At 46.1% G+C, this 24,929-nt stretch overlaps 1 protein-coding gene across 1 annotated transcript in view; it reads left to right on the plus strand.

Moving 5' to 3' along the window:
* Positions 1-7,347: 7,347 nt before the first annotated feature.
* The window catches only part of Lrch1 (leucine rich repeats and calponin homology domain containing 1), a 199,631-nt gene continuing 182,049 nt past the window's right edge, over positions 7,348-24,929 (plus strand). The window contains exon 1 of the mRNA XM_059273333.1: positions 7,348-7,796. Coding sequence (XP_059129316.1) covers positions 7,529-7,796 — 268 coding nt within the window. The 5' untranslated portion in view covers positions 7,348-7,528. The remainder of the gene's footprint in view (positions 7,797-24,929) is intronic.

The following is a 24,929-nucleotide window of genomic DNA, read 5'->3' on the forward strand; positions in this document are numbered from 1 at the left end:
CTAAACGGTATATGCATTCATCATATTATAAAACAATAACACAGTAAACCCATTTTATAAGATTTGATACAATGATTAGGTGAGACATAAGTAAGTCAATGATGTGTACACTATTATCAAACAATAACCCATTAACTAACATTTATATTTGCATACTTAAAAAGCCAGGTACAAGTTAAGTATGGTGCACCTATCTGCAACCCCAACACTCAGGAAGCTGAAGCAGTTGGGGAGAATTGCAAGTTCGAGGCCAACTTGGACTTGTACAGTGAGCACCAGCCAACCTGAGATACAAAGAGACACTGTCTCAATAAAACTAAAAACAAATAATTAAAAATAAAAAGCAAAGTACTTAGTGAGCCCAGCATGGTGAGGCATACCAGTAACCCTGGCTTTTGGAAGATGGAGGCATTCTAGGCTAGCCTGGGCCATATGAGACTGATGAAAAACAAATTTTCAAAAATATCTCTTTAAGCTCAAGACCTCTTATTTGGTACCTTATTGTCATCTATCATCTGTCTGTCTGTCTGTCTATCATCTATCTAGCAATCTAACATCCATCCATCCATCTATCCATCCATACATCATCTCGGCTATGCTGAGGATTGAACCCAGGGCCCCACACATGCCAGGTAAGTGTGCTACCACTGAGTCCTTACTTTCCAGTGACTTCCTCCATCCACATTATCACTCACCTCTCCCAAGAACCAAAGCATCAGCTGTTGCTCACCTGACATCTTCCCACTGCCAAGTTTTCTTTTTCTTTTCTTTTTGAGCGGGGAGTATCACTGAGAAATCTTAGCTAACCTGGAACTTGCTTTGTAGAGCAGTCTGGCTCAGGTTTACCTCGATTTTCTTGTCTCTGCTTCCCCAACGGTGATGCATGTCCGGCTCCTAAATTTTACACAGAGAGATCTCAATCTTATTTCAAAGATATTCTTTTCATTATAACCACCGTCTTATCCTGGAGTAGCCCAAAAGTATATTTCTGCCTTTCTTTCAAAATGCTATCAGCCTTCAAGTTCTAGGTCAGAATGCTGTCTCTGCTTTACAATCGATAATAACATTTCATACATAATTTTTAAACTAATAATTTCTGAATGAAAAAATGAACTGAGGACATGATTGCCCATAGATATGTGTTGAGGAGGAGGAGGAGGTTTATTGTAGATATGAGGGAGAACACAGCCAGAGGCATCTGAAAGGGTCCAGAATGAACCCGGAAATAGAAGAGAGAGAGAGAGAGAGAGAGAGAGAGAGAGAGAGAGAGAGAGAGAGAGAGAGAGGAGAAGGAGAGGGCAGGAGTGAGCCAGGAGACCAACCACTGCATAGTCAAAATGGCTGGGTTATGTAGAGATGAGAAGCTGGGGCAAGCGGCCCAGCCCAGGCCCTGGGTAGAGGATGGCGTATGCCAACCTGGATGTCCCTGTAACAGGTAGTTGCTGAGAACCTGGTGGCCAGTGTCTGCTTTGATATGTTAAACAGATACTTGGGTTAGCCATTTGTCCTGAGTTTGAGAGCTAATAGTTTCTTAAAAAGCACACAAATTGACATTTAATCACGAGTCCAAGTATATTTATGAAAACGGAAGAAAGAGTGAAGGATAAGCATTTCAGCACACAGGATCTTCCATCGTCATTCTGAGAGTGGTTCCAGGAGATGGTTTCACTGAAAACCTTCCGTCAGTAGCCCAGATTCCGTAGTTTCTCCTTTCTGTTTTCTTTCCTTTAAAAAAAAAATTTTTTTTGGCAGGCTCTCACTGTGTAGTTCTTTTATTTTATTATTTTTTTTTGTTTTTTTTTCGAGACAGGGTTTCTCTGTGTAGCTTTGTGCCTTTCCTGGAACTCATTCTGTAGCCCAGGCTGGCCTCAAACTCACAGAGATCTGCCTGCCTTTGCCTCCCGAGTGCTGGGATTAAAATCATGTGCCACGACCGCCTGGTTTACTAAGTAGTTCTTATGTAGTTTTGGCAACTCACTTTATAGACCAGGCTGGTCACAAACTCACAGAGATCCGCCTGCCTCTGCCTCCCGAGTGCTGGTATGAAAGGCGAGTGCCATCATGCCCTGCTGTAGTTCATTTAGTTGATGCTGCTATGGAAAAGAGGACATGGATGAAGTCTTTCTGGTCTAGGAGCTAGCACTCTTGTTCAGTCAGGAAGAGAATAAGGAGACAGGGGCAGAGCAGAGCTAGACAGAGGAGGAGCACTAAGTGCCTATGAAGGGACCGAGGGTTTCCATGTGATATTTGGGGCAGAGAGAGAAAAAGAAGTTGAGTGTGGGTAACAGTCAGCCATGAAAGATTTAAAAACCTAAGGCAGGCAGCATCTTCTCAGGCTTAAGGTAATTTCCAGAATGAGAAAGCCCCAGAACACAGAAGGGTGGTGGCAGCCAAGATCCAAACAAAGCAGGATATGTGGGCATTGCATCAGGTTGCCGTTGTGGGCGAAGCTGGAGAGGACGCCTCAAGGCAGGCAACTGGAGCACAGGACTAACAACTTCCTTTCAGGAAAGCCAAGAAGCTGGGATCTAGCTCGGTAGAGTGCTTGCTGAGGAAGCACAGAGCCTGTGCTCACTCTCAGACACCTCATAAAGCAGATGTGGTAGTGCACACTCATAAACCCAACACTTGTGAGGGAAAGACAGAGGATCAGGAGTTGACTTCAAAGCAAGCCGGGGATACAGAGGGAGAGAACCTTCAAGGGTAGTTCTTGGCCTTCTGGAGCGCATAAGAACGTAACATGAGAAGAACTGTGAGCTCATTTTGGCAGTCTACTTCTGGTTTGCTTTTTCAAAAAGGAATATTAATATTATAACTAATTATCACGGTTTCATTTTTTTCTGTCAGGAAAAAGGAAAGGCACAGTCTCAAGACTATATAGAATTCTTCAAATTCAGTGCATCTAATTTTATATAAAAAATTCATCAAACTTGTCCTAATTTTTCTCATTTTATTAGGGTCATTTTGTCACAAACTGATTCATAGACTAGTCTTCTGGAACATTAGAAAAACGTCTGTAACATGTCCAAGATAGTAACATTTATAATCTTCAGAGAAATCCATGTTGATAGCTTTAGCTGCATTGCAAAACTCAAAAGATCTCAGTCAGACACCATGATTTATTGACTCATCCAGGCACTGGATGAAAACAAAAGACCCAATCCCTGCCCTCGAAAGCTAATGAATACAACATGCCCTGATGGCTTACAGATATTTACTGACAAATATTTACAGATACATTACAAAGAGAATACTTTCGTACTGAGAGCATGTGATGGGAGTGACCAGAAAAGGGCGGTGTTCATCAGGGAATATTTTGCCTATTTTTTTTTTTTTTTTAAGAAGAAATGAAGGCAGAGGGGTTAGAGAACACCGAGGTAAATAAATGTAAATAAGGCCAGATTCTGCTGACCTTAGGGTCAAATGCCTGTTCTTATTTGATTGTGGTCTCCATGTGTTTTTCATTGAATTTTCAATCGGGAGACTGATGGGAGGACTTGCCGGCCATGGATGACCGGATTTGGTGTCAGGATTCCTCTTGTCCAGTCACCTTTGGGCAGAGGGGACCATGAAGCCCAGACGTGACTTTGGGTTTCTACCCAGAGAGAATTCTTGGTGTTTTTCAGTATACAATTACTATAAAGATAGTGATTCCAAAGGAGATTGGGTGTAGGACCTCCCTGTGGATAATGAGCCCTGAAGATGCTGAAGTCCTTTACATGCCCCCATACCTTAAATTCTCTCTAGATTCCCTGTAATACCCTAATTCAATGTATGAGAGGTCCCCATAGTATATTGTCTTAGGAAGGATGACAAGGAAAACATCTGCACATCTTTGATAGAATTTTTTATGAATGTTTTTTAGTTCTTAGTTAAATAACGCGGATGAGGACTGGTAGATGCCAAGTTTGAAGATAGGGAGAGTCTACTGTTTACTATAGACAGTCGATAGAAACCAAAGGTGAGATCTTGGAACACCAGAGCCTGGGTACGGACTCAGTCAAAGGATCTTCTAGGTGCTCCGCAGCATCGTTGTGAGTCCATTTAGCAATGAAACAGCAATGGCCAGATGAAGTAACCCAGCCACTCCTAACAGACTATTATATGTGCAAAGACGGGGTGGAAGGAGAGGACTCTGCTTTCAGAAGAAATAAACAGGATATTGAACAAAAGAGATATGACTATGCTTTTGAGGAAACAGGGAAGCAGTTGACAGCCACCTGGAAGGACTGGTTACATTTCCCAATTTTTAGAAATATTCAAGATTAGTTTCAAGAGTCAAGTATTCCCTTCAACTTGAAGGAAAAACTTTTTTTGTGCAGAGAAATCATCTAAAACTTTAGAGATGTACCAGCAAATAGCAACCTGTTGCTATGTCCCATGCGGTCATTACACACAGGACGCTGTGGATTCTGAGACACCGGAATGGAGAGGACTTGGTACCAATCTCACAGAGTTTGAAGGTTAGAAATCTGCACAAGACACAAGAGACTGCAATGACTGGGCTAGTGTGTCAGGAGGACTTTAGTATTTATTCAAAGCAAAGCATAGATTCATTGCCATTGTTTCCCTTAGGAAAGGATTGGGTTTCTTGCTTATTTGTTTAGAAGAAGCTACTTATGCCCAGTGAGGTGGGTGTATTCTCACAATTCTTGTTCTGAACTGGGTTTGTAATCTATGGGAAAAACAGTATCTCCTAGATTTTAGGCCAAAGGATACTGAGGACCAGGGAAAGTGGGAAGAGTAGCCACATGTTTAAATGATGTAAATAAATTTTCATTTATTTTAAGAAATTTCGAAGCCCCTTTGGGTCCTTTTATTAGTGTGTGTGCTGGTTAGGTTATTTGTCAACTTGACATAAGCTAGGGTTATCTGGGAGGAAGGAACCTCAATTGAGAAAATGCCTCCATCAGATTGGCCCGTAGGCAAGTCTGTGGGGGCATTCTCTTGATTAATGGTTTATGTAGGAGGGCCCAGCCCACCGCAGTCAGTGCTGTGCCTGGGCAGGTGGTCTTGGGGTGTATAAGAAAGCAGGATGAGTAAGCCATGAGTAGCCAGCCAGTAAGAAGCGTTCCTCCATGGCCTCTGCTTCAGTTGCTGCCTCCAGGTTCCTGCTGACCTCTCTTCATGATGGGTAAGCTGTAAGCTGAAATCTTTTCTCCCCAAGTTGCTTGTCATCATGGTGTTTATCACAGTAATAGAAAGTAAATTCGTACTTCACCTTTTGAGAAGTGTCTGGTCATTTTGTTTGCCCATTTGTTGAGTGGATTGGTTTCTTGGGTGTTTCAGTTTTTTGCATTCTTTTAACATCCTAGACATTAACAACTTAAATGTCAAGAGATGCTGGGTAGTCAAAGCAATCTTTAATAAAAAGGTAATGCTGGAGAAATCACAGTACATGATTCTAAGTACCACAGAGCCACAGGGGAAAAAAATCCCACAAAAACATGTAAATCAGCCGGGCGGTGGTGGTGCACGCCTTTAATCCCAGCACTCGGGAGGCAGAGCCAGGCGGATCTCTGTGAGTTCGAGGCCAGCCTGGGCTACCAAGTGAGTTCCAGGAAAGGCGCAAAGCTACACAGAGAAACCCTGTCTCGAAAAACCAACCAACCAACCAACCAACCAAACAAACAAACAAAAAAAACAACATGTAAATCAAAGGAACAGAAGACTCAGAAATGAGTCTATGCAGCAGCAGCTGCAGCTATCCCACTAAAGTACCCAAAGCGCACACCGGAGGAAAGACTGTCTCCAGCTCATGGTGCTGGGAAAACTGGATTCTACATTTGGAAGAATTAAACTTGATCTCTGTCTTTCACCCTACTCCCAAATCAATTCAAAACGTAGCAAAGCCCTAAATGTCAGATGCACCAACCTTAAACTGTCAGAAGAGAACAGGAAAAACCCTTCATGATAGAGGACTTGGGAAGGATTTTCTGAAACCAGCCCTAAGCCCACGGGAAATTAGTGTAAGAAATGACAAGCAAGATTGAATGAAATTCAAATGCTTTTATACCACAAAGGAAGCAACAGAGCGAAGAGACAGCCCACAGAACAGGGTGAAAAAACTAAGCTTGATGCCTCCAGAGACTGAAGAAGAGCCAGAGCCAGAGGCTGGGGACGCACCAGTAGGTGGCGCCTGTTTCTTCCAGGAAGATGAGTATGATTTACTCTCAGCCTGGAATCTCAGGAATTAAGGGTAGCCCTTTAGTGAAGTCCACGCAAGTGACATAGATCATGTCATACTTTAGTGCGGAGCCCATGAAGTCAATAGTCCCCGCACTGCTGCCTAGACTATCGCAGGTCGCATTGCTATATGTATGATGAAGTTGTATCACATCCACTTGTTGCTCCAGCCTCATTTCCCCAAGCCGAGTCACCACATAGAGACAGTCCCAGGAAATGGGCTCTCAAGGTGTAGTAAGGGAGTGGGGCATTATCAGCTCTTCAGCTGGGTGGCCTTTAGGTGACACAGGTCCTCTGGCCTTTCCATGGTGAGCAAACATTTGTTTGCTGTGGCAAAACATTTGTTTGCAAGCAGACATGTCCGTTCCTATGTCCTACATGGACAAGCAGAAGGTGCACACGGAAAACCTCACAGCATCTAGGCTTAGGTTTAAGATGTGGCCTTTTGGCGTGTTAGGTCTTTAGCTTTCTAACTCTTGGGGTACTAATTTGGGGCCCAATTAATGTTTTCCCTCATATGACAATGTATTTTATTGTAAAATCATCCTTTCTCAAAGTCCTCCTCCTAGATTTGTCTATTCGCACTTAAGTCTGGCCGCTGTGGTCTGCATTGAAGGTGCAAAACTTGGTGACTGTGGGCTGCGAGTTCGAATTTCCTCCCACTCTTGCAGGAGTGATCTCGGCTCAGTTTCTTAACTTCCTTTGCCAATTGAAGGAAGCAATTTTTCCACTCACAGGCTTCCTGGTTTCAATGAGAGAATTTATGTGTTAAGTACCTAAATGCCAGGGGGCGTCAGTGAGGGTAAACGCACAGTGGAAAAAACTGCCCTTTGGGGGTAACTCTGGGTCAATCAGCCAGAACTACTCTCCTCTGTTACCTTGTATTTCAAATTGCATCTCTTGCCTCTCCCCAGTTTTCCCAAATGGCTTAAAAAAACAAAAACAAAAACAAAACGAAACAAAACAAAAACCCCGGAGCGGCAGATGTAAACCCCGAGGGGGCCCGGAGTGAAAGTCACCCAGAACGCATCCAGTTCTAGCCAGCGTCGGGGGAGGAGCGCAGAGAAGCCGCGGAGGAGGAGCGGCAGGCGGGGGCGCGGACGAGGGCGCGGGCGCGAGCACGAGCACGAGCACGAGCAGACACATGCGCGCCGCTGCCGCCGCCGCAGCCCTCGGCTTCCCGGGCTGGAAACCTTTGAGACTGAGCGGCTGCCTCTAGGTCTGCGCTGCCCGCCGCCCCTCCCGCCGTCCCGCGGCTTGTGAGGGAGCACAACGGAGACTCGGGGCAGCCGGGGAAACCTGTGACCCCCCGCGCAGGAGCGGGGCGGGGGACCGGGAGAAGATGGCGACTCCGGGAAGCGAACCCCAAGCTTTCACGCCCGCCCTCTCGGTAACCACCCTGCACCCGCATCTCCACCAGCACCACCAGCACCACCAGCACCACGGAAGCACGGGAGGCGCGGGCTTCAACCTGCCCTTGAACCGTGGGCTGGAGCGCGCGCTGGAGGAGGCGGCCAATTCTGGGGGCTTGAACCTGAGCGCAAGGAAGCTGAAGGAGTTTCCCCGGACGGCAGCCCCGGGGCACGACCTCTCGGACACGGTGCAAGCAGGTGAGACAGGGCCGGGGCTGGCCACGCGTGTGCGTGACTGTCGCACCTTCCCGCCGGGCCCGAGTGTGCTACTAGGTTGGCTCGGCAGGAGCGGGTTCTGCAATGTGCGCGATGGTTGCAGCGGGCACGGTGGCCCGTCCGACCCCGTCGACCCCAGCGACCATGGTGCAGGAGCGCAGGGATGCGCCCACCAGCGTTGTCTGGCGCGCGGGAAGTGGGAGGTAACAGGCAACGGCGAGCTAGTCCAGAACATGAAGCAGGTCACGGACCTCTCTCCATTGAAGCATCCTGCGTCCCGGTGGGTGGGGAAGCCCAGACAAAGGTGGCCGGCTTTCGGCCAGCCCTGTCCTCTCCGCGCAGTGTCGTGGCCCGGGCCACCGCCGCGCCGCGCGACCGTGGCTTGCTGCAGCCGGAGAGGCGGTGCCAGCCTTGGTTCTGCGCCTGTGCGAGCAGAGCCTGGTGTCTGGCTCTCCGCCCACACATTTCGGTTCCCTCCACCGGGGCTCCCCGGTTCTCACTAACCGGGCCTTTGCGGGGGCCCTGCAAGGGAAGCGTGGCGTAGTCAATGAAAAGTAATTAAAGTGAGCCTGTTTGCCAGTGTGAGCCCGGCAAGTTGTAACTCGCGCCAAAGAGCAGCCGGCTTCTTCAAGTTGTGTCATGTGTTGACATATTTCGGAGATGTCTGCTTTCCCGTTGGTAGTCGGAGTTGTGGGAGCGGATCCATAAACAGGAAGGAGGGTGGTGGAAGAGGGTTGGGGCCTTGGGATCCGTGCAGATCTGACTTGGTTTCCGACCATCCGGTTCCGCTCTCTGCGGGACGGTTTGTACCCCAGCTAGCGCCTAGCGTTTCCCGGGGCAGTGGGTGCCCCATGTTTGAGCCATTGCCTAGACCTCACGACTGTCATTGCGTCTTCCGAAGGGCATCATCAGGTCTCTAGGGTTCTGGATTACTTGACTCCCATATCAGGGTCTTTCAGCTTCCTCTTATAAAGGAAGACTAGGGGGCGGGGCCGGGGAGCCAGCTGTGGCTTTGGGAGGCTAGGTTTCTCGTTAATTCCGTAAACATTTATCAGGAGGCCCACTGAAGATTTAGATGGAGTTCTGAATTCATTGGAGGCCAGAAGCGCTCCTCTGGGGTCATTAAACGGTGATATTTGGATTTAAGGGTTGTCCGGAATGGGCGAGCAGAGGGGAAATTCCAGAACTTAGTTCTCAACAGCTGGAGAGGCTCTCGATAGGACCTCGTAGTTACAGCTTCTCAAGTAGAAGTTATTCTAAGAGTCGCCCGAATCATTAACCGTAAAAACAACCCTCCTACCTTCTCCTTCCCTTCTGCCACAGTTAGAATGGTTGTGTATACTGCAGAAAGTGGAGCTAGCTCGGCCGATATCAACACGTTTGTGCAGCTCAGCAGCAGGCTTAGAGTTGTTCCAAGGCTTCAGTATTGCTGATTACTCCTAAAGTTGGGTAAAGTTGCCATGTACGCTGTGCTGGCATTATTTTTTTTTTGAGAATACCAGTGCAAAAGTAGTGCGTGTGTGCGTGTGTGTGTGTGTGTGTGTGTGTGTGTGTGTGTGTTACAGTTACTGTCTCTATGGGTGGTCAGTGCTTGTAAAGGGCCCTTTCTGTTCTCTCTGGTTCTATGTGGCCATGGGTTTTGCAGGTGTTTAATTAGGAGCGTCACATGTATTTAATGCTGCTAAGACTCCTAACTAGTTAAAATTAAGAGGCTTCTTGTTAATTCCACAGCCTGAAACAGTATTATTTCAGGGACAGAAGAGGCAAAACGGTGGCAGCTAAGTTTGTAGGCACTTAAGGGAATATAATGAAGAGGGAAAAAATAAGGTAGCTGAAGAGTCAGTTGTTACATGTAAAATTTTAATACTTGTGTTAAGGAATATTTTCTCTGACTCCGGTCAAAAGCTGAGTATAAACACACACACATTCTTCTCTGTTCTCCAGAAATACTTAGGCTGGACATGGGGGCTATACCTGTGATCCCAGGAGGTGGAGGTCAGTCTGGGTTACAGGGTGATGAGGCCCTTGACTCATTCTTCATGCCTCCACGCCCCCACACTCCCCCAAAGAATATATGTAATTGAGCATTATTCTTTACTTGTGAGAGCAACAAAGCAAAATAAAGACATTCCGTGGGTGGTGTTGACATTTCCTACACATAAGGAGTTCAGGGACTTGATGAACGTTTGGTAATAATAAATTCCACGCAGCTAGTGGTTTCTCCTGGGCTCCAGCCGATTATCTAAGGACGGCGTCTGAAGATCTTTAAAACTTTTTCATAATTTTTTTCTTGGTAGTGGGAAGTATAGAAAGCCACTCTCTGTTAATGTATCCCAGGCCATTTGGTTTGTGTCTTGTAAAATGTTGCTTTTCCAGCAGCTGCCTCTGCAGACAGGACTGCATGCTTGGGCGACGCAGCACACAGCTGTGAACAGAGATGTAAACTCGGAGTCTGGAGGCCTTGAGCTGCTCAGTAGAAGTCTAGGCCCATGTCACCCAAATGCATGTACTTCAGTAATACAGAAAACAAAACCAAACACATGGACTTCAGTAATAATACAGAAAACAAAACCAAACACATGGACTTCAGTAATACAAAAAACAAAACCGAACCAAACCAAACAAAAACTCTCTTGCTCTCACTTTGAGGCTGTTCATTTACTTGAATTTCAACCAAAATTGGATTTGTTGTGTGAGGGCAGGAAGTCTTTCAGTAGGCTTACTGAGAAGGGGGAATGGGGACCGTGGCACAGGTGTTACTGTTAGCATTCTGGCTCGCCCAGCGCCCTGACATCATCCTAGGTAAAGTCCTCTTTAAGAGAAAACCCCTCCCCCCACCTCTATTCCCAGAGGTGCTCACCTCCTCACCTCTTCCCTCTCCCCACCCCTGCTCCCTTCCCCGTTTAATAAAACTTTTCACGTGAGTGCCGCCTGCATGACGTGTCTTTCCTGCAGCTCCCACTTGCTGTGACCACCACCTTCCTTGTCTGCATGGCGTGTCTGTGGGGTCTCCTCGGCTCCAACCCACCAAGGTCTCTTTCCCTCTGTTTTACAACAGTTACTGTCCTGGCCCAGGTTAGATCTGACATGGGCTTGGTATCTACATACATGGGTAACTGTGAAACACTTTGTATCAGGAGCACATGGAGCCTCATTTCCAGGAGGAGACTGACCTGGAGAGAAACCAGGTAACAGTGCTCAGAATTATACCCCTTCGGAGACATGCATGGACCACTGATTTGAATCCACATGGCCCCTTCCTAGTGTTTGTGTCCTGACCATCTCCTGTTGGGCAGAGGGCCACAGTGGATAGGGCTAGAATTTGCGAGGCTTCCTGGAGGTTCATTCCGTAGACACTCATCCCTTCACTCATTCCTATGAAGTTTCCACTCTGGTTTGAGGAAGGGATTGGGAGATAAATAAAACAAAACAAAAAAGACAGTTTATCTTCCAGGATGAGTAAGAGGGGTTTTTGGATGCATGTAATATCTTTGTTTTCTAAACATACAGGCTGATTCACACGGGCTTGAGGTTGCTTATAACCAGAGTACATAATGACCATCACAAATACAAACAGAAGCACAAAATTGGACCTGATAGGAAGAAATACACAAAGGCATGTCAGCAAAGCACCCCCATCCGGTCTAGTGTTGATTTATCACTTAACATCAGTTCAGATGGAGAAGTTCAAAAGTTTACGTTTATGACTGACGTAAAGTGGATCGAAAAAGGAAATCTGACAGTGGCTGGCTGCACGAGGCTCTAGAAAGTCAAAAGAAAACCTTACACAGGCCTTTGGAAACACTCCTTGAAAACTGGTATTGTTTAGCCAGGCCTGGTGGCATGTGCCTGTAACCCTAGCACTTGAGGGGTGAGGAAGATTAGGAGTTTAGGGTCATCCATTGATACATAGTGAGTTTGAGCTACATGAGACCATACTTGAAAAAAAAAAAAAAGAGGTTATAGTGTGACTGAGTGGCAGAGCCCATCATTATCAGTGTCTTACCAAGACTAAATGGGAAGTGGAGAGCTTGTCTATCTAACCACGTGGCATAAACACTCACTAAGGCTGGGCTGATGAAACTGGCCTGTGATCCCAGCTACTCAGGGCTGAGCCAGGTGGATCACAGTTTCAAGGTCTGCCTGTACTACAAAATGAGTTCGAGGCCAGCCCCAGAACTCAGTAAGAGCTTGTCTCAAAACAGAAAGTAAAACAGGTTTAGGCTGTCACTAGGTGGAAGAATACTGAGAGCCTGTGTGAGATGCTAGGTTGAATGGTTCAGGGCCTGGGGCATTCTAGGCAAGTGTCTAGCATTGTGCTACCCCCAACCCTCTCTTTCCAGAGTATTTAATTTTGTGTTTGGGTGGGGAGTGGAGCTGCAGAGTGTAAGGTGTGAAAACTGAGGTAGGTGTTGTAGGAAGCCGCCAGAGCCCCACGGGCCAAGTGAGTGTCCAGACAGTGTACCAGGCCCTATATGCAGCCTTCAGAGGTTAGGAAAGGCTTCTGCAGCAGAGGTAGGATGCAGCCTTCAGAGGTTAGGAAAGGCTTCTGCAGCAGAGGTAGGATGCTTGTCAGGGTGTGCAGGGTGGATGTGGATGGACGTGCCCATGAGCATCCTGTGGTTGGAAAGATGACTCTAGGATGAGGAGGGAGAACCTGTCATAAAAAGAAGAGAGGGTATTTGTATTTAGGCCTGTGCCTTGGTCATATGCTTTCACCCCATTCCTACCTTAAAGTGGGAGTCAGCCCACAGAGCTTTTATGCTCTGTTGTTTGAGGACTCTGGGAAACCTGCTGAGGCCTGGGATTTGTCATCTGGTGGGACTGTCATTCTCCCTGCCTGAGTCTTCAGTGTCTGTGAAGATTCAGGGGCAGGCTTATCTGCTGCAGGCTGACTACTTCTACCCCACCCCCAGAGTTCTTGGACAGGAACATATTTTAGCCATTGGAATCCATATAGAGCTTGATAGTGAAACCTGTTTTTGATAGTATGCTCTGTTCCATGATTTTGACCATGAAGATTTTCCACTGTTAAATAGAGTGGAGCATTTGAAATCACGTTTTCTTCTTCTTTCAAGTGTGTGCCCCCAGGCCTGGCCACAAGTGTTTTCTTAAAATCGGTGTTCTTAAGCTGGGTGTGGCTTTTTATCTCCTTTTATCCCACTTTTTATCCCAGCACTCAGGAGGCAGAGGCAGGTGGATCTCTGTGAGTTTGAGGCCAGCCTGGGCTACAAAGTGAGTTCCAGGACAGCCAGGGTAACATAGAGAAACTCTGTCTTGAAAACAACAACAACAACAACAACAATAAAAACTTGTGTTTTTTCATGGATATATCTAGTTATAGATTGTTTTCAGCTATTGAATTGGTTTACTGGTTATTGATGACATTATCTTCTAGTCACTTTAAAATGTATTTTTATTAACGTTTGGAGAACTTTTTAAATGTATATAATGTATTTAGATCATGTTCATCCCAATACTTGCTCCTCTGCTCTGCCCCTCTGGCTGAACCCCTCTTGGCCAATGAGTCCCCTTCTAGTTCCATGACTGTGTGTGTGTAATTCCCCTGAATTTGATGAGGGTTGATTGGTTGGTGGCAGAGTGACTGTTAAATTGTCCGTGTTCTGTTAAATATTCCCCAGGGCTCATGTAGTCATCTTAATGTGTTTGCTCATTGTTTGTGTGCTCATCCGCTGAGGAACTATATCCTTTCCCTTCCTTTCCATATTTTCTTCTGCCATTGATTGACTTCTTCCTTGTCAAGGCCCAGAGGACTTCTGCTCTTCAGGCCTTTAAAGCACCGTGATTCAGTGCACATGGGGATCTAAATCCCGTCCAGATGTGCTCTTCCCTGTGGTGTGGTGTGTTGCCGTCATGCATGGTAGACCGCTTGTATTGAAAAGCCAGCAGCATACACATGCTTCCGAAATGATAACACGCAAGTAGAGGCCAGGACACCAGTTCACCAAAGAACAGCCCAAAGCTCTGCGTCTTCGTCTTTGAACCCAATCTGTTGGAGATTTTGTGAGTCCTGGTAACCTTTTGTTTATTTTTTTGCTGGTTCATGATAGGCCAACGTTTGCCTCACATCCAACCATTGGAAACTTTTTATTTCAAGTGCTGGCTAAGAATGGTTCTGAGTGCGGAGGGCAAGGTCAACTTTTCTACCCTGTTGGTTCGTGATGCCGTGCTGTCAGTATTTAAAGGCTGTTGTAGACGCCTTCTGGAGTCCACTTCCTCGCTTGGCCGAGACGTCTCTGCTGTTACTCATCTTCATCCTTGCTTGATCAAACCTGAATTTCCCCCCTTTCAGGTGTGCTTTTCTGTCCCCATGTCCTGTTTGCCGTATAGATCGAGAGTCTTTTATATAAAACCCTTGGGTTCTGAGCAGTGTTTACTTCCTGTTCCTGTCTCGGTTGCCGCCCCTCCCCCCACCACGCTTCCGCAGCGGTTCTGTGAATTCAACGGCAGAAGTGATGATGAGGGCATCCCTCAGGACACAACCCTTGAGCTGCTTACACGGTTTGTGTGGCTCTTTTGGAACGTTGTATTTAGTTTTAGAGAGATGTTCGCCTTGGGTTAAGTAGTTCACCAGTGCCTGAACCCTCCTGATCACGTCAGCCGTTGGCATTAGAGTGATTTGGTGTTAGCTGCAGGGGTCAAGTTATAAAGTTATAATATAGTATAAAAATTTTAATAGCTGACTGGTCTCACACACCTGTTATCAGGGGTTGAGGCCAGCCTGGGCTCTAGAATGAGACCCTGTCTGAAAAACAACAATAACAAAAATTGACAAGTCTGTAAGACACAAAACCTTACTGTGTTTCTATAGCTGAGTACTTAATTTAGCAGAATAGCACAGCTCATGGGCAGCCTAGCGCCTGTCAGGTGCTGCTGTTGTGGTGCATGAAAGCTGTTTATTTATTATCTTTGTGTGTGTGTGTGTGTGTGTGTGTGTGTGTGTGTGTGTGTGTGTGTGTGTACACACACATGTTCATGTATGAGGAGGTCCAGAGGATGCTGATGCTGAGTTTCCTCAGTAGCTCTCTACCTTCCGAGAAAGGTCTCTCTGTCTCATTTAGTCTGAGCTCCCTTGGCTGGGGAGCTGCTGCGGGAATCTGCCTGTTTCTGACTCCCTCCCCCACCTACCGCCTCGTGCCAGGCTTTTAAGTGGGTGCCGGGGATCTGAACTCGGGTCCTTGAGCTTGCACGACAGGCACTTGACTGACTGAGTCACCTCCCCAGCTCCAGAGTTTCTTTTCTGGGCCAGAACTTTGCTATGATAGGTTTTTTGTTTTGTTTTGTTTTGTTTTGTGTTTTAAATTATAAGCATTGAGTATTGTTCCACAAAATAAAAACAAACAACAAAAACAGACTGCAAGAAAGAGGAGGGAAGAAAGAAGTCAGACTTCTAAGGTAGACTTGGTCTAGGAAAACTGGGTCTGTGATGTAGACCGAAGCTTGAGGCATACTGTGTTGTTCTTCTTCTTAAGAGACCAGGGGCCTGCGTCTGCACACTGTAGGAAGAAATGATGCCTTTGGAAGCCACGAAGTAACTGAAAAGAAAGTGAGATTGTTTCCATGAAAACCGTGAGACTTGGACTGCTTTTGCATATTCCAGGATCGGAAGAGAAGGGAAATTGTGTTTTATTTATTTATTTTTATATTTTATGCATATGAATGTTTTGACTGAATATATCTATGTCTGTGTACCTTGTGTGTGCTTGGTGTCCACGGAGGTCAGAAAAGGGGGTCGGATCCCTTAGAACCGGAGTTAGAGATGGTTGTGAGACACACTGTGGATGCTGGGAAGTGAATCTTAAGTCCTCTGTAAGAGCAAGTGTTCTTGACTACTGAGCCGGGAAATGTATTTTTGATAAGAGTTCTGTGTGTTCACAGTTTGCCTCGGCTGTATTCTCTTATACTGGCTAAATAAGGAGGGTATAGACCTGGGGGTAGGGGATGGGGCAAACACAAAAACAAATCAGAATAATGATGCTGATTTTCATAGCAGAAGTTTCCTTCCTCTTCCCTCCCTCCCTTCCTCCCTATTTCCCTCCCTCCCTCCCCCCTCTTTCCCTCCCTTCTCCCTTTCTATTTCCTTCCTTCCTTCCTTCCTTCCTTCCTTCCTTCCTTCCTTCCTTCCTTCCTTCCTTCCTTCCTTCCTTAAGACAGGGTCTCTTTATGTAGCTTGGCCAGCCTTGAACTCTCCCTATAGCCTTGAACTTGATATGTGGTCCGGACTGGCCTTCAGTTGTGATTGCCCTGCTTCTGCTTTCCAATGTTGGGATTTTTTTTTCTAAGTTAGAAATAATTGCTTTGCGATCAATATGATTTTGGCCGAGGCAGGTGAGCTTGCTTGACTTGAAGCCAACAGACTGCATTTAGGTCATTGGGGAGTAGGTAATGGATCATGGGATCTTCCCAGAGGCTGGCTTTTCTCCCAGCTTTCCTTGCTCCCTCTGCTGCATGGGCCCTAAAAGAGAGCATGAGATGGACAGGGCATGAGCCTTCCGAGAGCTCTGAAGTTTTCTTGTCACTGGTCTCCTCTTTTCTAATCCCCTGGCTTTCCACGCAGCCTCGAGTCTGACAGCAGAGCCCTGGGCACTGTCCGTCAGCTACAATATGCGGTCCAGTGATGCTCTTCCGTATTTTGGGTGTCTGTGTGGTGTGGTGTTCCGTATTTTGGGTGTATATGTGGTATGGTGTGTCATACAGCCTCAGTATGCCGGACCTGGTGCGGCAGTCTAGCTTAGTTCTGAGTTAACTCACTCTCTTCTGCAGGCAACAGTGACAATTCAAAGTCCACTATCAATAGACTGCCTGCCTTGCCTCTTCTAGACTGTTTTCATTTTGCTGTTCCATGTCATCCGTCACACGCTCCCACTCTTCACTGCCCTGCGGAATTGTGCATGCCCAATTCATACTCCATGAAGTCCCTGGCCTGCCTAAAGCAAGCTGCCCCGCCCCCCAGCAGCCTCTTGAACATTTCACTGTTGAATCATATGTCGCTCCAAGGTGTATTTGTGTCATTTCCTCACTTTGTATTTCATTATTTTCTTCTTTGGGTATACAGTCTCCCATCACAGTGACTTTGTTTCCATGGTTTTCGTGACCTGTGGTCAGCTGTTGTCCAAAAATATTAAACAGAAAATTCCAGAAATGAACAAATCATATGTTTTACATTGTGTGCTATTCTGAGTGCATAATGAAATAAGCTTCATTCTACTTCATCCTGACCAGCATAGGAGTCACCCCTTTGCCTAATGTATCTTATCTATGCTCTATATGCTACCAACCCATTAGTCACTGAGTAGTATTTTTTGGTTATCTGGTCAACTGATGCAGTATAGCAGTCTTGCTGAGTTCCAGGCCAATGAGAGACTGTGTCTTAAAAAAGGAATGGAGCAGAATAGTACCTGAGTTGTCCTCTGGCTTCTGCAAGCGTACACATGTGCCTGCACACACATGTATGCATGCATATATATATATATATATATATATATATATATACCTCACAAAAAGTGACCACATATATCACAGCTATTGCTTTTTTTATAATTTTTAAAATTATGTATATTTGTGCGTATGTGTTTGTATGGGTATGTGCATGTGAGTGCAGGTACCCAAGAAGGCCAGTAGAAGGCGTTGTTACAAGAGGTTGTGAACCCGATGTGGGAGCTGCAAACCAAGCTCAGGTCCTCTGCAAGAGTAGCGAGTGCTCTTAACTGCTGAGCCGTCCCTCTAAGCTCCTGCTAGTGACTGCTTTTTATGTCCTACTTTGCCTATTTGGAAATTACACTTTAGCGTAGGCATGCGTTGACAGGAGGAAGCGTTCTGTCCACAGAGTTGAGTACCAGCTGTGTTTTCAAACACCCGTCTTGGATGTGGACTGTTTCCCTCTCAGAAAAGGGGGAAGTGCACTGCTTTCCCCAGGTTTAAGTTTCTTCCTTCTTCACTGGCTCCTGAGTGTGGCTCTTCAGGGACTTTCCTGATTTTCTGTGTGGGCCTTACAGGTCTACCACCAGAACGGTCAAACAGACTGCAGCGCTCATCTGTCTTCTCTTTCCTGCCCCAGACTCTGCACTTTGGTCTGTTATCTTGGATCTACCGTGAGGTTGTCCTATACCTGTGCACTGTTAGTTGGTCTTCTTCCATTTTCCTGGTGCTCGCTTTATTTGGCATCAAGTGACTTCTAAGGAATTCTGGAAGAGCTGGGCAAAACTTTTTATATAACCGATAGCAGATAAAGAAAACTGGTAAATAAAATCTGGGTATGGTGACACTTGTCTGTCATTTCGGCACTCAGGGGAGGCTGCATCAGGAGGTTCATACGTTTGAGCCTAGCTTGGGCTGCACTGCACACTTCAGGCCAGCCTAAGCTACATAGTGACCCTTTAGCGAACAAGAAATCGAACAGCAAATGCTTGTCAAAACTTTGGGGAGAAGGGAACCCTTATTCATACACTGTTAGTAGGAATGTAAATTAGTGTAGCCACTATGGAAATCATGGTGGAGGTTCCTCAAAAAAAACAAGAAACAGGGCTGGAGAGCTGGCTCAGTGGTTAAGAGCACTTACCGCTCTTGCAGAGGCCCTGGATTTGGCTCCCAGCATTCCATGGTGGCTCACAACTGTCTTGTGATTACAGTTCCAGGGTATCCAGCTCCTCCTTTGACCTCTGCAGGCTCCTGCAGGCACATGGTGCACATATGTACACTCAGGCATAGCCACATACACGTGTACTGTATAAAAATAATATTAAAAAAACCCTCAAAAACCGTGAAATGGAACTAGCACGGATCTAGCTGTACCCCTCTCAGATTTACACTTCAAAGAGTTCATATCAGTGTGCGGGAGAGACAGCTACACACCTGTGTTTATAGCAACGCTATTCATGATAGCCAAGTTATGAATCAGCTTAGACATCCATCCATAGATTTTAAAAAGTGACAGATAATGGTCATACTCAGCCACCAGGAAGAACAAGATGCCATTTGCAGGAAAATGGATAGAACCAGAGATCATGTTAAGCAAAATAAATCAGGCTCAAAAAGGTGAATATTGCTTGTTTTCCTCTCGTATCTGGAATCTAGACTTTTTTCTTTTTTGATTTTTCTTTTTGGTTTTCCGAGACAGGGTTTCTCTGAGTAGCTTTGCGCCTTTCCTGGAACTCACTCTGTAGCCCAGGCTGGCCTCGAACTCACAGAGATCTGCCTGCCTCTGCCTCCTGAGTGCTGGGATTAAAGGCGTGTGCCACCACCATCTGGCTTTGGAATCTAGACTCTTAAAAGAAGCATTTGAAAGTAGAGGGGACTGTTTGAAAAAGGGGAGGAACCCACAGGGAGGGCTAGGGGTTTGAATAAGATCAAAGCACGTGATGTTCATACATGATAATGTGATGATGCTCATTATTTTGTACAGTGAATATATACTAGTAAAAGAAATGAGCAGATAAAAGCTGGTCAGTTTGTGGTATGTGTGTGTGTGTGTGTGTGTGTGTGTGTGTGTGTGTGTGCCAGAGGTCTAAATTGGGTGTCTTCAATCTTACTACTTTTTAAATTTATTTAAAATCTTATTTTTTTAATTTAAAATTTCCTTTTTTAGATTTTTAAGTTTTATGTGTAAATTTTAAGTGTTTCGTGCCCATGTGTGTCTGTGCAGCATTTGGATGCTTGGTTTAGAAGAGGGGGTCAGATTTCCTGGAATTGGAGCTACAGGTGGTTGTGGTGCTGGGACTGAAACTTAGGTCCTCTGTAAAGTGCTCTTAACTGCCTTAAAGCTTTATTTTTAAGGAACTTGCAAATAAAAACCATCCCACTTGAGCTTAGTTTCGACCCTCACTCAATGTGGAGCTCATGGTTAGGCTGTTGGCAGGCTTCGGGGATCTGCCTGCCCCAAGCTAGCCCGACAGCCACAAATGGTGCTCTGTGCTTTTTTGGGGGTGCTGGTGGGCAGAACTCAGGTCCTCAAACTTGCACAGTAGGCCCTTGACCAACTGTAGCATCCCCCCACCCAGTCAGTCATCTCCCCACCCTCCCTATCATATATAAAGAGGGGTGGATGATTTAAAAGAAAACAGATGTAGTTTTATCTACTTCATAGACTCCGGAGAAGATTAAAGAAATGATGCATTTGCAAGTACTTGACACGTTTAAGTATTCTCATTATCAAGTGTTAACTTACCTGTAAAGACTTGAAGCCCTTAGCCAGAGGGGCTCTCATCAGGATAGCTCAGTGGTTAAAACTGGTTCCCTTTACCTCCTAAGACTTGAGTCCAGGTCTTATCTTGGTCTCTGAAAACCTTCTCTTAGGCCAGATGAATCTTCCCATTGCTTTCTTTACCTGTGGAATGGGGGCTAATAATACCTCGTAGAGTTGTGGTGAGGGTGGTGATTATCCAGCACCCTGGTGCCAGATACGGCTTCAACGTGTATTCTATGTCTAGTGCTTGCCAGGTGTTCTGCTTTGAGCATGGGCGGGGCTTAGTCACTCATGGCCACGCCTCTCTGTTGCCTTCAGAAGAGGGAGTCTGGACACCGTAGAAACCATTCCTTCAGATCTCTCTGCCAGTAATGTTGAGGACAGTGACTCTCAGAGGATTCTCTCAGTTGGCCAAGGTCACATAGCAAGAGTGGTGGGTGCCTGAGCCAGGTTAGCCTCTCATTGCCCTGTGTGGAAGAGCTGTTACTGCAGTCAGGAGGCCACAGGAAGGGAGGGGAGGCTTCTGTCTCTCTGTAAAGATCTCAGATCGTATTCAGCTAGACCAGCCTTGTGGTAGACCCCACAAGGATGAGAGAATGCTCTGAAACCTTTAATGACATCTGGTCCAAAGCTGGGGAGAATGTCCTAATACCAACAGTAGTCACGGATTAAGCCTGTTAGTTCAGGATTTTACTGCCTGTGGTTTGGGGGACTTGCACAGGCCCCTTGTGAATTGGATTCCAAGCTCTTAACAGTCCTGTTGGGCAGCCCTGGTTCACAAACTGTAGGCCACAAAGTTCTTTTCGTAGCAACCTTTATAATTTAGAATTTGCTCTTGCAGGTTTCCTGTGAAAAGAATGTTAGTTCTCCTGCCAACCCAGGAAGGTCCATTTAACCCTAGCAGACGCAGGCCTTTGTGTTAACGGTGAATTCTTTCTTCTTTTTCTTGTGTATATGGGTGTGTATGAGAACGTGTGTGTGTGTGTGTGTGTGTGTGTGTGTGTGTGTGCACGCACACGCCTATGAAGGACAGATGTCAACCTTGAGTGTGGTTCCTTGAGAGCTGTTTGTCATGTTTTTTTTGAAGGCATGATCTCTTTCTGTCCTGGAGCTCAGGCTAGACTAGGTCCTGGCTAGACTAGGTAGTCAGCAAGCCCCGAATTTCCTCCCATCTCCATTTTCCCCAACACTGGGATCACAAACCAGCACTTGGCCTTTTGTGTGGGTTCTGAGGATCAAACGCTGGTCTGCATGCTTGGCTGACATACACTTTACTGACTCGTTATTTCTTTGGGACACACAGCCACAGTTTTAGAGTGATATCCAGAGTCCTGAGACATGGCCATCAACCTGTAAACCAAGTTCCTGCCTCTGGAAGATGATTCCTTCTAGCCATCTCCAGTATGTGCTAGAGGGTCCCCAGCCCACTCCTAGGCTCTTTGGTCAGTGGGCCTAAGCTAGGTATTCTTCCACATTGATGTGGGCAGCTCAGACTCCCGCAAGTCAGGGGTGCCTTGAGTTGGCTCTGACACTGAGGGAGGCTTCTGGGCACAAGATATCCTGTTTTATATACTTCCCTATTCATTCATTTGTACTATAGGTCTCAGTACAGAATGTCTTCAAACTCACCATACTCTCAAGTGCTGGGATTGCAGGTATGTGCTATCATGCATGCTTCCCTGCTTTTTAATATTTGTTATCTTACAGATTACAAATTTTAGAACTGGAGGGAAGTTAGTCCGTGTCTTTAGAGCTGATATTTGTAATTTGTTAAAAACAAAAATGCCATTTCCTGCTTGGGTCCTGTGTAGATTCACTAGGGACGCACTGGAGCTCAACAGATTCGGCTTAGGGTGGGTGACGAACAGAAGCCTAGGTCCCGTAGGGACGAGCGCCTCAGTGTCCATCAATCAAGCACTTGGAAAGCGCCAGCCTGTCATTGGCACGGTGCCAGAGAGCTCAAGCTGCCGGGACTTCATCCAGCTCCAGAGGAAATAACATTTCACTTTCTGTGCCTCAGTTTCCTGAGTGAAAGAGGAGCATGGCCATCCTTGGGTTATTGTGAAGAGTAATTGATTGGGTGAGTTATGTAGCTCAGCACTAGGCACAACATTTGCCATGACGAGGCATCTTAAGAGAAGATGCCGCCTTTTACAAGACACTGAAAGATTAGCTTCCTAGAAGTCTTGTGAGAGTACCAAAGCAATCTCAGTACCCCGAAAGACTGAGTGTGTGAGCTGGCAGTGTGTGGAGGTGATGTTTCTACTCCCCTGACAGACCTGGAAAGGTGGAAGTCGGTGATATTGTTCCACAGGCAGGCGAGAGATGGATGTGGAATGTTTTTCTTGGGTTACGCTGCTAGTCTGGTACAGTCAGAACCATGTTTTCTGGGCTTTTTTTTTTCCCCCATTCAGTCCTCTGCTTGACAGTGGTCTTCGATCTGATTTGACAAAGGTATCCTGAGGGAAGTGAGTTGATAGTGAAGAATGAGCCTTGGATTCTGTGCATGTTGGGGCTGCATTCCTGAGCCATAAATATATTCAACTCTTCTGTCTGGGGGATTGAGGTGGTGGGAGGATAGTGTATTCTGGGAGTGCTTGGCTAACCTCAATATCCAGACTCAAGCCTGTTTCTTCTTACTGTTTTGCCTTTGCGGTGAACTTCAATCAAAATCCATCTTTGTTTCTGAGAAGGGGACTCAGGTGGTCCAAGTGTTAGTTTTTTTGGCTGCGTTGTGTTCTTACCCTGCAAGGAAATGCCACGAAACACGACAGAATCCGCTAACAAAGAGTTTTATTAAAGGGACAGAGAGTGAACAGGCCTGCGGGAAACACGTGTGTGGAGAAGGAGGAACTGGGAGCATGGTGCCTGATTTTAAATGCTGGGCGTGGACAGATCAGCGTCACTACTACGCGCAAGCGCGTAGATCACATGGCCACGTTGCGCGCTTACGTGGCCAGTGAAACGTCACGCATCTCGGTCACGCGAGATGCCCTGACCCGGAAATGGCTATCCTGACCTGGGCCTGGCTAGGCGGAAGTGTCCGCCAGGCATATGCGAACACGCCTGACCGTAGGGGCGTGTTGTAAATCTTTCACCAAGTACACTGTGAGCAAGAAAAGGTGGTACCCAACTGGAGCTCAGCCCCGAGCATCCTCTGCTTTGGCGGCAGTGGAGGAATGGATGAGAGGGAGGTATAAGATGAGATGAGACTCAGACCTGGGACATTGTGACAGATGATCCTTTGGGTAGTAGAGATGATGGAGTCCAATCCAGACTATGACACCCATGTGACGTCACATACCGTTCTGAAGTGATGTGTGGAGGGACCATATGCAATCTGTGGAGATCCAGCCAGAGCCTTTCCCATGTGTCACGCCAGCTATCAACTCCTTTTGTAAGAAATGAATTCTAAAGGAAGTAACTTGTTATTTTTTTAAAAAGAAAGATATGTATTAAAAATCTCCAGCTGTAATGACTTGAAATAGTCATTTAATAAAGGAGGCGACAATAAAACTGTAGATGTACATTTATTATTTCTTGGGTATAAATGCTCCCCACTAAATGGTATAAACTGTAACCCACTTGACCCTTTCATTAACATCTTACTAGATTTTAATCTCTCTAATGAGAAATGAACAAATACCAGTTTGGTCAGTAACCAAGAAGTTCAGGGTCCAGAACATTGCAAATATCTACTTTCTGAAAGTTGTCTTTTTAGGTAACAAGGGTCATTGATTTGAGTTGTTCAAATGTGTCTTATTCAGTGCATTACTTGGTTGCACCTAAAATCTTTTAAGTGTAGAGCCAGGCCCCATAGGATAGGCCTGCAGTCTCAGCCATGGGGGAGGGGGAGGCAGCAGAATTGCTAATTCAAGCCAGCCTTTGGCATAGAGTTAGTTTCAAAGCCAGCCTGGGCTAGTTAGGAAGACCCTATCTCAAAATAGACAGTAGTGAGGAGGGTTGGGATGCTCAGTGGTATTCCCTAGTCTCTGTGGTCCCATACTGCCCCAAAGACGTGATACAGCTCAGTGGTTGAGTGCTAACATGCATGAGACTCTGGAGCTTGGTTCCCCAGAACTGCAAAAACCCTAAAATTTTGTTGGTTTGCAGTTTCAATCTAAAAGAAGGCATTTTTCTCTCTTGGCATAATTCCAGTTTAAAGTAGGTGTGTGTGTGTGTGTGTGTGTGTGTGTGTGTGTGTGTGTGTGTAGAAAGCATGGATAAATCCAGATTAATTTTAGTTTTCTCTGTGGTTCAGATAATGCTTTCTGGTAACTGTGGAGTACTTTCAGGGCGATTGTTACAGGGAGCCCATCTTGATGACTGCTGGACACAGTTTACAGCCAGTTGAAAGTCTTTATTCCAGCTGCTGGGACTACACTCAGGTAGTCCCACCTAACTCTAGCCCCGAGCAAGCATTTAGACCGAGGGGCTTTTAAAGGCAGAACCCACCTCCTGTTAACCTTGCTCAGCAGCTGCAGGGGAGGTTCTCAGAAGCAAGTAGTTTAGCAGCAGCTGAGATAAGCAGTTAGCGCATGCAGGCGGTTTAACAGAAGCTGTGATAAGCTAGCTGGGCCGTCTTGCCCTCAGGTCCTAGAATAGAGTTGGGTAATTTTCTACGGGATTCTCCATCAGGAAGATCAAATTCTGAGAAACCTGAAGTGGACTCAACAAGATCTAAGAGGGAGGAACCTTGGCGCTGTCTTGCCCTGTCACAGTGTTATGTATCATAAGCTACACATTTATGAGTTGGAATATACTGAATATGATGTATTTTATGAAACTCAGTTGGCAGTTATGAAGACTTACTTTTTTTGTCCCACCCCCGTACACCACCCGGACTGCTTTCCTGAATTGGTATGTTAATGAAGACTGGATAGCTCCTCCCGCACAGTGGGAGTTCTGAGGTC

This window comes from Peromyscus eremicus, chromosome 9, assembly GCF_949786415.1.
Source record: "Peromyscus eremicus chromosome 9, PerEre_H2_v1, whole genome shotgun sequence".
NCBI classification, from domain to species: Eukaryota; Metazoa; Chordata; class Mammalia; order Rodentia; family Cricetidae; genus Peromyscus; species Peromyscus eremicus.